Consider the following 14,154-nt stretch of genomic DNA (forward strand, 5'->3'; position numbering starts at 1 on the left):
AACATATTTTTAAAAGAAGGGGTACAATTGGCATTAGCTTCAAACTTACCAGTAAAAGAATACATTAGAGAAAAAGTCAACAGTTGCAACAACATCACTAATGAGATAACAAAACATACACCTTTCTACCTAATGAAAGGAAGAGTTTGCCATAATGCTTTCACACAGAGATTAGACAATTGGTTCAAGACAAATGCAAAAGGAAATGAAATAAATTACAAAGAAACTAAAGTTCATGAGAAAATTCTTGCTAAGCAAATAATGACTAAACAATATTGTGACATGAATAACAAAGCTAAATTCAAGATGATACAGAAAGAGGATTGGGTCATCATAAAGAAACCATAAAAGGTGCAAAAAGGACAATCTACTTTCACTAAACTTTTTTGTGTCAAACAAGTATTTAAAGGTGTCATATTCTTGAGAGATAAAGGATGGTGGAGCAAAAATTATATTGTTAAGTTAAAACCAGGTCAAGAAAAAATTGTAATGAATGGAAATGTTCAGGGAGAACTAGATTTAGATGACAGTATGTTAGGTTGTGAAGACTACAGTACAAGAGAAGTTAGTTTAAATAACAGCAATGAGGATCAAATTGAATTTATTATTGGAGACTCTTCGTTTAGCCCAAATGACAGCTGTGATAATACATATTCTAATGTTGATGCTCAAGCTTGTGACGAAAATGTGTTACAGGACAGTGCTAGAGTAGAGCTTAATACTGAGGAGAATGTGGCTTCACAGAATGTTAAATGCAATGTTAATGCTAACAATGGTGACTCTCAGAGCACTTTTGGGAGAATAGTTAAAAGGCCTAAGCATTTCGAGAATTTCATATTGTATTGAATTTGTTCTTTTGTAAGACAGGGAGATGTTGTACATTATCATTCGTACATACACACATGTTATTTCTTCTATTTCCTTTATTGTACTCTTGTTGGTTATTTGCATACTTTCTCTCCCAACCTATCACATATCTTAATTGTCGTTATGTCATCTTAGAACCTTGTTGAAGTACTAATGAGACGTCATGGAATGTTGGGATCATTACGAGGCATTACCAGCTTATCAGCTGTCACCCGGTCCTCTTCTGTATGCCTGTGGGCCGTTTTACTATTTATATTAATAAATTAATCCTAAAAGCATCTTCTGCGTCTTTCCGGACTACATGTCTCTGGAGAAAGGTGTCCCACATGGCTCATGTCTGAGCCCTACCCTTTTTAATATATACATGGCTCCTCTGGCAAGGGTAGTGGAGCAGTTGGGCTTCGAGATCATCTCATATGCAGATGACTTGCAGCTAATGTTTACCATCAGGAAAAACCTAGAGCTAGAAAAAAATCAGTTTCTCCACTGGTATGAAGGCGATCTCTGACTGGATGACTGGAATCTGCCTTCAACTAAATCCAGAAAAAACAGAGATCATGTTGAAGGATGAAGATTCTGACTTCTGGACAAATGAATGATGGCCTACTCAGCTTGGTCCAGCTCCCCCCCCCCAGTTTGTCAGTGAACAATTTGGGCATAAAAATCGACTGACAGCCATCTATGAAGGACCAAATTGCGGCCAAATCCAGCGCATGCTATTACAGCATTTATTCCTATCCTGCACAGAAAGACACTAGTGCAGGCAACCAGCCGCCTGGACTATGACAACGGGCTGCTGGCAGAAGCAGGACAATCATGTCTGGCCAAACTGCAAGTAGTGAAAAATACAGCGGCTAGAATGATTCTGAACCGCCCGGCGGGTACCCCTTCTACTCCGTTGCTTAGAGAATTACACTTGCTATCGGTGAAAAAAGATCGGTCTTCAAAATCTGCTGTCTAACCTTTAATGCCTTGAACAACAGAGGCCCCCTCTACCTGCAAAGAAAATTACTCAAATACTGCCCTTCAAGGACACTTAGATCCAGCTTCTGGGGTCTTCTCCAAGTCCCCCGTATTCGCCTTACCGAGACGGGTGAAAGAGCTTTTTCATTTCTTGCTCCAAAATATTGGAACCAGCTCCCCCAAACTCTACGAGAAATCCCCAGTCATGGTATTTTTAGAAAACAACTGAAAACCTTTTTGTTTTAAATCACTTTTATCCCCCGTGCTCCTCTCTTAGAATCCTATTCGTCTAGTTAGCACCGAGATGTCCCAGGGCGAGTTGTGCGCTTTACAAATCACAACATAACATAACATAGCCATATTGCTTAATTTGGGGAAGAAAAAGAAAATGCTGCTGCCTGAAATTTCTCTACAAAGACCACTGACGACTTCAGCCAAGGAGACGCGGCTTACTTCTTTGTCGACCCTTATAATGTTATTTTGATCTCTGTCCATCTATCCATCGCCCCCACGTGTTTGCCCTTCCTTTTTATCCAGAAAGAACTAATATATTAATGGCTTTACCCCAGCCCTACCTGACTGTTACTAACTCAGCCACCTCTGTGCTGTGTCCAGACACATAGAGAAACACTGCCTTCCATTCCTGAAAACAGCCACTAGAAGAACTTGCTTTCTGCTTGAGAGCATGGTGGACTTGGGGTGTTTGCTGGCAGTGCAGAGGTACAGCGACTGGCCAGGCCTGCTTTACTTTGACTCCGAAGAGTGAGGGGGATGTGGGTCACATGATAGCTGATGCAGGCTCAGGTACAGGCAAAGGTTCACCCATATGCGTCCGATCTGCGGTCAGCACCAGCCACTATGTAGTTCCAATACAGCTGAGGCTTTAACCTCTGATTTTTGAAAGAGTCTAAGGCCCAACCCAAAAACGAATTGCCATATCTAGGACCCAGAATGTTTAGCAGGCCCAGCTGTCTGTTATGGGTCCAGGAATGAGTTTGGAGTTTCATCTGCAAGTCCACCTAAACTCAACCCTACCTCCTGCTCTTGGCAGGGAGGCCTAATTAATGTTCGTTCCTTAAGCAAACATGCACACGAAGTAAACTACTTAATCACTGATAACCAAATCAATGTCCTATTCATTACTGAAACCTGGCTAACGCCTTGGGCCAATCCTGATATTGTGACTGCCCTTCCTCCAGGGTACACGATCATTAGACGTGACAGAGAGGGAGGCCGTGGGGTGGAATAACCAAACTAGCCACAATAGACTCACTGCAATGTAGTTCCTTTGATCTTGGTTTTTGCCTGAAAGTCAACCCATCACAGCCTACTGGGGGCTCAATCGTGTACTGTAAATTGCTAGACCGCAGATGCCACCTAGCCAAAAACGAAGGTGATTTGAATCAATTTATGGATTCCCAAAAACATATCATAAATCAATGAAGGAATCTAAAATATCTTTTTACACTTTAAAATTCGATATCGAAGAGGACAGGTATGATTCAAAAGCCATTTTTCATATTGTCAAAACGTTTCCCCAACCCAAAGAACTTGCCAGGGACATTCCTCCCTCCCAGGCTCTTTATGACCTTATCTCTACTTTTATTGAAGATAAGATATCAACCATCCAACATGGCTTCACCTCATCTCTGAGCACTCACCTATCAAAGAACACACACATAGATATTGGTAGCACTAACAGAAAAGCAGGCCTAACTGAATTCCAAGAGGTTTCTTTTGCACACTCTCGTCAAGTTATATTGACATGCAAATCTGGGTCTCCACTTGATCCCTGTCCGCCATCCATTTTGCATGCAGCTATCGACATCTTTAATCAGATATTAAGTACCTCTCTAACAGAAGTAGTAGCCCCCTCAAAGTGGAAACTAGCAATCGTTAAGCCCATGCAAAAGAAACCCCTAGCATATCCGACTACCCTGTCCAACGTAAGGACTATTTCTTTTCTCCCTATACTTAGCAAAATCCTGGATAAAAAAATCATTCAACAACTTATGACCTTTCATGAGAATTCCGATTTACTCCATACTCGACAATCTGGCTATAAGACCAATCATTTAACAGAGTCAGCACTTCTTGAAATCTTGGATAAAATCTAAATGCCCTTGGCTGATTTTATTAGATCTTTTCGCTGCATTTGATACCATTTTCCCATGGCATTCTATTGCAGCAAATTCAGAATATTGAATTTGTCATAAAGCTTTAGTCTGGATAAAATACTTCTTAACCAAAAGAAGGTAAACAGTGTCTCTTGGACAATTGTTGTCATCTGAAGGAGCAGTTACAATGGTTGTGCCTCAGGGCTCTTCCTTGAACTCTGCCCTTATAACATTGATATGGTCCCTCTCATCTCACTATTTGCCTCATATGGGATGGCCACCACATTGAATGCAGATGACACTCAATACATTTTGTCCTTAGATAAAAACTAATTTGCCTCAGAAACCAATGTCCAGAATTACTTTGCTGACAATTTGTGGATGCAAATTAATCATCTTAAATGTAATTCCGATAAGATGGAAGTTCTGCTCTTTGGCAAATTTAGCTCTTTTTCCCGCAGGAATTTGTGCCCAAACTCTGTCCCTCCCCCCACCCAGACACTGTAAAGGTTGCAAAAAACATTGGACTCAAATTTGATACCGATTTATCTTTCCTCCCCTATTCTCAGGAGTGGCAGCCATATGTTTTAATCTCATTATTCTTCAATGTTTTTTCTCCACTTTCTACCTTTGGCTGCCAAAACAGTAGATTTTGCACTCATTACTCCAGACTGGACTACTGTAATAGTCTCCATGATGGCTGCACTAAATGTCTCATACATAAACATCAGATGGTAGAGAATGCAGCAGCTAGACTGGTTTTATAACTTCCTAAGCAGAGTTCTGCATCAGCTGTGCTTAACAAATTGCACTGGCTACCTATTTATAAAAGGATCCTCTTAAATACCTTAATGACTGATTTTGCCACTATATGCCCAAATGGACTCTAAGACTGTTGAACTTTTTGCCTTCCTTCTGTATTTTTTCTGACCTGTGGCTGGTGGTTTTATGAACCTGGGCACTTTATCCCGGCTGATCAGAGCTAAAGTAAAGGTGTTCTATATTATAAACTTGAGAAGATTGGTCTACACCTGTTTTGCATACATAAATTACCTATCGGTCCCTTGTACAGTGGTGCCTGAGCCCTTGATTTTGAAAAGGGCGTTGCGGGTCGAGCCCAGGACGGTGGACCGCGTACATTACCGCATTTCCCTAAGGGGAGAGCGGAGACTTCTGTGCTCTACTCTGAGTGGAGAATTACTGCCTCATAAGGTAATGAGGCCCTATGGCAAGTTATAGGCGTTATGCCCTGATGTGATTAGGTTTTAGGTATTACATTGGAAGGGCTGCACCCGCCTGTACAGTGAGGGGATGTGTTCATAAAACTGCATGCTGCAAGTGTTTACTATGGTGCACTGCTAATTATGTTTTGCCTAATGCTTGGTGTTAAGTGCAATCTTACCAGTAGATTCTGGTTCGATTGGCCCTGCAATTTATTTAATCCCTGTAAAGTCATCACAAGTGCCTAGTGGCATGGTAAAATATGTGATTGTGTTCATAATATGTTTTTATGGATAATAAAAAGGCTATTTTTTTGTTTATCCTTGTATGGGGTTTCTTTTGGGGTGTGCCTAGTGTGTCGCTGCTGTGTGAGTGTGTTGCGCAAATGCTTAACACATTGCCACTGGGATAAGCCTGACTGCTCTGCCAAGCTTCCAAGGGGGTGAGCGGGGGTTATCTTCAGCGTGTAACTTCCTTGCCCTGACTAGAGTGATGGTTTCTGCCTGGCTTAGGTGCATACCCTAGCCAACCAGAAACCCCATTACTAACAAAGACCATCTTCTGCTAACCTTCTGAAAGCGCCCTTTTTTATTGAAATCTCATGGGGGAAAATCTCTTGCAGTACTAGGCTCCAAGGCATGGTTCTTCCTCCCTAGCACTATATGTTCAACTGAATATGAAATATCTTTTTAAAAAACCTAAAACCTGACTGTTCCGAGCCTCTAAGTCACTCTGTTGGTCGTTAGTCTAGTTCAATGTCTCAGGAAATTGTGATAGTCACCAGCACAGCCCAAGGATGGTCTCTTCTTCTACAAGTACCTGTCATTCATTCATTCTTGCCTGACAGGCCAGGTACTTAAAACATATTAACTATCAGGACCACCCCACAGGGGAGGGCCATCCCCAAACATAAGTGCTGGTGAAGTTCATCAGCAGCAACTGGTACAAAATAACCATTGGATATGTGTATTTTCCATCAATAAACAAGCTACAAAACGTAAGAAATACATTTCAAATAGCTCAAAATCACTAGATCCGCTACATTTGTTATGTCTAAGGCTACAGCAGAAAGACAATGCAGAGACAGACTTTCGGCCAACAACCACAGGGACAGCCTGAAGCAGAACTCAAAGAACTTGGATATAACCATTGTCTCAGACCAAATATTCCTGGGTGACAGTTTCAGGCTGTCTATGCTGTAAAAAGGGCCATCGTTCCTAAAACGTAACCACTGAGTTAACATTACGAGCACTCTATTAAAGGTCAGCTTGCGAACTACAGCATCCCTACCAAAAAGTCAACAACAAGTAGTAGCAAGTGTCCGAAATGACTCAAACATACTACTCAAGCTCACACTAAATAACATTACGACCGGACTAATGATTCAATTTAAAATCTGCACCATGAACAACGCCTACAGGAGTGAGGATCACATTACCTGCAAAGGCTGGCTCCCAACCACACAGGTATCATAAACCTACTTTCAGTCATCGTGAAGACAATCTCCCACCGGTGTCTGAAGTGAGAAAGATATGGGAGCAGTCTCTTGGAGGCCTGGATCTCAGATCGTTGGCCGCATTCCTTTCATCTTGAGAGAGCAAGTATTTCACTTTCTTTTCATAAAATTACTGTACACTAAACAGCAGCCCTCAAATGATGTATGGCACCACGTGATGCAGTAAATGAGTAACAATGCATGGAATCCCGCCCCATAACCCGCCATGAGCCATTTCCCATGGCACTGGCTTCACCATCCACATTCCCTCTATTACAAATCACAACCCCACTGCTATCACACCACCCCGCATAATTCAGATTCCTAAGAGAACAGTACCTTATTAACCTATCAGAATGTTGCTTGAATTAGTCAAGTGGAGTCACTGGCATACTAGTCATTTAGGACAAGGAGCCCCCACTCCTTGACACCCATCTGGTCAGACTGTCGAAAAGCCTTGAATCTATAGCCCAGCTACCACAGGGCTGCTGAGTCACATTGATCAATATCCTCTCTTCTTTAGGGTGGGGGGCGACCACTGATTTATCCACCCCAGGACGGCTGTGCGATGCATGGCAGTCCTGGGCAGAAAAAGCGAGAAATGTCTCTGCTATGTAGGATGAAAACTGTCAGCATGTCAGGGATATTCTTCTTCTGCTGTTCAGAAACCAAACCCCAAAAGAGAATTCTGGGCAGGCCATATCAACATGGCAGCCACTTGCCATTCCGCTGTGGCAAGAGCATCTCTACATCACCGATGGTTAAACGTCACATCACAGAGATCCCCACGAGGCAAGGGGAGATCCCTCAATGATCAGGCAGGCGTTCCACCACCACCACCACCACTACAGGGATAGACGCTTGGGTCTGCTCTGACCAATCATACTGATGGACCATCCAGAAAGAGCATAGTGATGTCCCTAATGTGTGTGGGTAATAATAACAAAATGCTCCGAAGAAGCCAAAATGCAACTTGGTTTGTTTTATATCAAATAATCACGTCAAAATACTTAACAGAAAAATATAAACGACAAAAATGAAGACTCAAAAATGTATACTGCAAAACATAGACCATACAAAAATATAATGAAATACAAATATATCAATATGCACCTAGTTCCACTGTCACACGCTTGAGTCCAAAACATGCTAGAATGGGATTTAGGATAGCAATCTAACCCATTCCCGTAGTAGGTATAAAGTTAGATTGGCGGTACATGAGGAATCTTTAACAGGTCAATTGTCAGTAGGTATTTTTGCATGGTCTTTATACAGTCTAAGTTATTGAGGCTTTATGTTTTTTATAGAATATATTTGTTATATAATGCATATTCTCACAGTAATAACTGAATTTCCCATAAAAATGTAATCATTCGCCCTATCAGCTAAAACGGTTTTATGAACCTAGCAGTGGGTTTTAAAGCGGCCCTTGAAAAAGGTAATTTCCAATAGAAAAATAGCCGATTATAGCGATGCATTTTACATTGTGTAAAAAATGATCTTTAAAACGACTTCCCTAAATACTAATAGGGGATAGCTGATAGGGATAAGGACGACATTTTGTTGCGAAATGCAGTCATCACTGGCACCACATACTGATGGTGCAATAGGACACATTTTAAAACAAAAATCAGTGGCGCGATTCTGATCCTATTTGAGGATGCCTGCTGCATGATACTTCACCAGGGCACTGGCCCAGAAACATTCCCTGCACCTCAGTTTTCTAGAATCACTTTTTTATTCTTTTAACATACTCTCAAGAGTGCAACGTTATTTTTGTTTCCAAATGCGATGATCTATCTAACATTGCTTAATTGAGGAATCCACCGAGTACACGAATGTAGCACGCATGCTCTCACAAAAGGCCGTATGTAACCCAACCGGCATATAATGTTGTCATGCTTTTTCCCCCCTCGGGCGACCTATACTGTACTCCTGTATACTGTGCCTTGTATATAAAACTCTTTCTCAATAAAATTCACTTGAAATAAAAAAAATTACAAAAAAATAAAAAAAATCAACTTTTTTTTACATAAGATTTCTAGGAAATGCGTTGCTGTTTTATGCAATGTCTGCAGAAATATTTTTTTATGAAGGACACTATTGTTTCCTCTCTCCATTTGATGGTGCACTTTAGGAGATCCGGCCCCCAAAGCCCTCAAGCTTTCTCAATAGTAGAAGTGGGTGTTATTTCCATCGAGCATGTGTTTGTACAGAAAGGCTACCCTTCTGGTACAAAAACTATGCGTAGATACTTTTCCCTTTTTGTAGATGTGCTTTACTGTGAAGCACACTCGCAAAGTAGGAAACATTTGGAAAGTTTTGAAACTAGATCCACAGTTACAACTGTTTTGCGGAGTCCTGATATTTTGTACACAGTTTTTTTTCTGCCAATGATAGTAGGTGGGGATTTGCGTCGAAACTGATGGGAGGTTATATGGGAACACACATGTGTCTCACATGGTATGCCCCTTGGGGCAAAATAGTGCATATCGCTTCTTTGCGTGCATTGAGGCACCTTTCTAATACTTTACACAAAAAGGACGAAAGTGTTAGTAAACGTGGGCCTACATTCTAACGATAGGCAATGCTATTTTTAAATTATTATGCTTTTTATCAGAGTCTATCACAGTAAAGAACGCACATGTCAGCAACAGGACAGGACACGGAAGTGTGGCGATGTCGAACTGTCGTGAAACGTAAACACAATTAAACCAACAAGCGTTAAACACATTTTCAAAGTCGTTACCTTTTGCGTGCCCCTTTCTAAATACTTCCATTGTGGCTGGCAGGTAACCGCGGGGTGTCCTGGCTTCCTGTATGTCAAATATTGGACAGAAATCTGTCCTTCCGTTCCCAGTGGCATTTGTCAACAGAAGGCCTGCGTCGCGGTTGAGCCTTCATGCTGCTCTCTTGCAAAGGCAGCTTTGTTTGAGAGCCGCTGCAAGGTGCGGCCTGGGACCGAATTTTATAGAGTTTACTCATTAACTCGGGGATACTTGCAGCGGGCTGTTAATGTGCGTGTGAAATGACCCCAGCTCGTTCGACTTTTTAATGTAAAGTCCATTATACACAGAGCTGTGTAACAGTCTCCGGAAGAACAATGCTTTTAGTAGTAGCACTGATCTGGGTTCAGTCCATAAACATTATTTCCACCAGTTAGTAGCATCTGAGTACCAACCCTCAGATCTCGACTCCCTAAAACTAGAGTTGTATTTGCCAAAATGTCAGGCACAAATGCAGAATTCCTGGCGGGTGAGTGGAATTTCGCAGTTGTAAATGATACCAAGGCTACATGGATGCATGTCTGCATTTTTTTAAAACAGAATTTTATTGTACTTTAACCTAAATCCTTTGGCAGTGCCCAATTATACAGTAAAATATCAACAGGGCAAGTATCATTGTGGCTAAACGCCTATGTATGTATGTACTTCTGCATGTATGTGCTATCATCTGTATAGAGTGATCCTAGCAAAAAACTAATAGGGCACTGAATAGGTTCAAAGGCAAAGATGAAGTTATCGTGTGATTTTAGGAGAGGCTGGAATCTGAGAACAAATCTGTTAATGCATTATGATGGAGGGTTGCACTGGTGCTGGTCAGCTTTTGTAATGGTTCTGGGACATTTTTCGGTAGTTTTTAAGCTGGCACATGCAATAGCTGACAAAGGGGCAATTACTTTTGTATTAACTGGTTGGTGCAAATGTTTGATCAAGACTAGAGCATAATTGCATGCCAGCAGTACCATTTTTTCTTTTCCCATTGCAAAAGTCACTGGTACAACTGCAAATGTGTCATCAGGGGAGTGGATATTACTTGATTTAATATATTTTTTTGTTTTTGATTCCACAAATTCACTGAGATGTTATGAATGCACTTTACGTAGAGATAAAGCTAACTGGAACACAACAAGCAATAACAGGTAGTAGTGCTTAGACAAAAACTTTTTTTAAAACAACAGAAGATAAGAGAGTCCACATTAGTACAAATAACTTTCTGAAAAAGAGTAAACTGACTCGAGTGTTTCACTGGGTTAGTTACTGCCCCTTTTAATAATTTATTACAGTACTAGCAGCCCGTCCCGACATTGTCCGGGAGCAATCAGACTTCCCCGACCCCCGCCCGCCCCGACATTGTCCAGAAGCCCGGGCTCCCGCCCGGCCCGTGCCCCGCCTGCCCCGGCCCCCGCCTGCCCCGACATTGTCCGTGGGTCCCCTTACCTCAGCCGCCGCTCCTCCCCCGCGATCCTCAGTTTACCGCTCCGCCGCTCCTCGCTCCTCACCGCCGCTGGTCACCACTCCTCCCGCCTGTCCGCTGCTTTCACCTCACCGCCGCTGGTCACCGCTCCTCCGGCCTGTCCGCTGTTCCTCACGTCACCGCTCCTCCCCCACGCCATGTCCGCCGCTCCTCGTTGCGCTCCTGGACGCCGCTCCTCCCCGCGCTCCTGACGTGAGCACGAACGTCGCGGCCGGTGCTACTTCGGAGGGACTACTTTTTTTTTTTACTGTACATTTTTTAAATAACGTTTTTTTATTTTTATTTATATAGCCTATAACCATCTGCACACCCTGACGATTACAACGGTGTATCGGGTGTGTGGATTAGCGCTGTGGTTCCGGAGTTTACCCGCCTCAAAGCCTCAAAGTTGTTCCTTTATTATAGTAGTATAGATTTAAAATGTTGAATTTCGGTTTCTACATGTACAGAGAGTTTCCTCTATGGCTCCTTTAACTCCTTCGCTGCGGCGGCAATTCCGCCGCAGCGCTAGGGGGGGGGGCCGAGCGGCGCTCGCATGCTCGTGACGGAGCCGCTCCGTCACGAGCCGCGGTTGCGCTGTGCTCATGACGGAGCGGTTCCGTCATGGCCCCGCCCGCTCAATAGAATGCGCCGCGCAGGCGCGAAATCAACGCCGCGCAGGCGCCGCGGCAGGGCCATGACGGAACCGCTCCGTCATGAGCACAGCGCAACCGCGGCTTATGACGGAGCGGCTCCGTCATGAGCATGCATGGGGTTAAAAGAGATGGTGAGCAGGCCAGCCTGAGCAGGCCAGCCGCCTGAAAGGGTGGTTTCTTTAAATCATGGCTTTGGATATCAGAGCAGATCTTGAATCTAATTCTTCCTTCCAAAAGGTAATGTAAATCTCTCCAGATTGAGCAGATGTGATCAAATGTCCTATTGTAGGAGGTGCCATGGTCTCCTGAAGTGAGAGGAACCTTAAGAATGGTATGGGAAGATTGAGGAACGTCTAATAAGATGACCTTGGCGGAATCCACTTAACAGCTATTGTAAAGGCTGCTATTTTCATTTGGAATGTTGACCAAAGGTGTTTCATGAAGACTGAAGTTGTCAGATTGAGCTAATCTGCTGTATAAGTATTTAGCGCTTCGAGTACTGCAGGAATAGTGTTTTCACTGCCTGAGCTCGAAAAGTCAGTTTATAGTTTGTTCATCAAAAGGCTTAATGAACATTTTGCCAAGACTATTAAATATTTCAAATTAAAGCCAACTTTTAGAAGGATGCACCTTGAGAACTACTGATTAACAGAACAAATCAGTGATTAACAGAAGAATTCTACCAATCCAAAATAATGTCTTGCTATAGAAATGCACAAGTTGCATACATGCACTTTTGAGAGGCACAAAGCCTAAAATAAACATGCCTATCGCAGACTTTTGGAATGTTTGCCCATTTTTTTATATGCTGAAAATGCAAGTGGATGGCAAAAAGGGGAAAAGGAATGAATGTACCTGCAGCATTTCTGAGAAAACGGTGTCCAAAAGTGTTTTACACCAAAAAAGCAGTAGGTTCCACAAAGTGTGCTGATAAACAAACAAGAACAAATTATTTTCCCCGGATTAAGTAAAAACTGGGACTCGGGCACATGGTGAGAAATTTCTGTTATATTTACTAAAGGAGCTAGCCTCTAGCACGTGGTCTGTCCTGTCTCCCAAGAACACCACTTTACCCACTGGTGATGTCGAACCAGAATTGTCACAGAAGGAAGGGTTAATGTGAGAGGATCCATGAAACAGTTGTTATGTGTTTTGCAAGTCAAGCAAGAACTTTGGGCCTGATTAAGATCTTGGCGGACGGCTTACTCCATCACAACGGTAACGGATACCCGGTCCAACAAAATATAAATCCCATAGGATATAATGGGATTTACATTTCGCCAGATGGGATATCCATCACCGTTATGACAGTGGAACCCATATACCAAGATCTAAATTAGGCCCTTTATCTATATAACCTTCTCCAGTTCTGTTAGTTGCTGCAAGAGGAAGTACTGCAATTTACAGTGATCACACTGGACATGAAAGGAGGAGCACTTCACCTGCTGGGACGAATGAGACGCTGTTTGAGTGAGGCCCTGCGTTCCGGGAAATACTTCATCTTGGTGAATCTCGCCAGATTGTTCCAAGTGTTGCTGTTCTTAGAACTAGTGCTATGGTTCCATCCAATCCAGTGAGGATTGCCTCTGCCACAGAATACTGCCACCACACTAGCTCAGTACTTACCATCTCCAAGCTCTACTGTAATAATGTTCAACAGATGTCTCATTGGGTTCCCTCCTCTATTGTTTAGTGTTCCATTGCTCCCCAGTTTGAACTATAAAGTACCTCTACATGCTTACTGCTCATTCTGGACATAGTGAGTGATCCATTCTTCTGACTGGAGATTAGCTAAATTGGTTTCTGTTACTATCTCATGAGAATACCCCCTCCACTGTTCTACACTTTTGTATAAGAAGCCAAAGCTGTCGGGGGGCGTGGCTTGCGCCCGACGTGAATGGCAGCTTGTCTGTAGCTCTCTGGAGACAGCGGGAGCGGAGACGGACCGACAATGCCCTTCTGCCTCATAACCTGAGCCCAACTTGGGGGACTGCGCCTGAGAACTCGCAGGGATCACTTTGAAACGACCTGCCAACCTTTTGCGCTAAAGGTACATTGCCGTTTTCCGATTTTCTTCTGCCGCGGCTCCGTATTTCGCCCGGCCGCCATTTTGTACGCTACAGAACGGCTCCCTTTGCGCTTCCTCACACAACAGCGCTCATGATGCTCCCTTGCCCAGTTTGCTCAGTCTCTTAGTCTGCCTCAATGGCCTGTCAGGATATGCTGCTGGACTCCCCTTTAAAGTGCTTTAAGACTCTTTTCTCCGACTTTTAAGGGTTTTTACAGCTCATTCAACTCCCAGCCGCCATTTTGATTTGCAGTTTTTCGGCATATTCACAGTCAGAGCTTCCTACTCCGTTTCTTCTACTTTGGGTGCCTGGAACTGTCTTTTATACTGCTTCACCTGAGAGGAAATGTTCACTGATACCGAGTGTTGTACCATTAGCGCTGCATTAGTGTTTCTTCACTAGTGCTGTGTGCTTTCTATGCTCTCCCTCAGGAACCTTTCATCACGTTGACAGGAACAGTTCTGCTGCTTTGCTTGCCAACCATCGTTTGTGCATTTCCTATCTGACTGTCATCCAATATGTTGACCCAA

The 14,154-nt window shown here is 43.1% G+C and overlaps 1 protein-coding gene across 3 annotated transcripts in view; it reads right to left on the reverse strand.

The window, feature by feature from the left end:
- The window catches only part of NR1H4 (nuclear receptor subfamily 1 group H member 4), a 442,692-nt gene that overhangs the window by 308,742 nt on the left and 119,796 nt on the right, over positions 1 to 14,154 (reverse strand). Inside the window, exon 1 of one of the 3 annotated variants that reach the window (XM_086918026.1) lies at positions 9,413 to 9,606. The exons of the other annotated variants lie outside the window; for them this stretch is intronic. Within the exon in view, the coding sequence (XP_086774152.1) occupies positions 9,413 to 9,443 (31 nt within the window). The 5' untranslated portion in view covers positions 9,444 to 9,606. Of the gene's footprint in view, positions 1 to 9,412; positions 9,607 to 14,154 lie in introns of those variants that run through there. 3 annotated transcript variants of the gene reach the window in all.

Source organism: Lissotriton vulgaris, chromosome 1_1 (assembly GCF_964263255.1).
Source record: "Lissotriton vulgaris chromosome 1_1, aLisVul1.2, whole genome shotgun sequence".
Taxonomy (NCBI): domain Eukaryota; kingdom Metazoa; phylum Chordata; class Amphibia; order Caudata; family Salamandridae; genus Lissotriton; species Lissotriton vulgaris.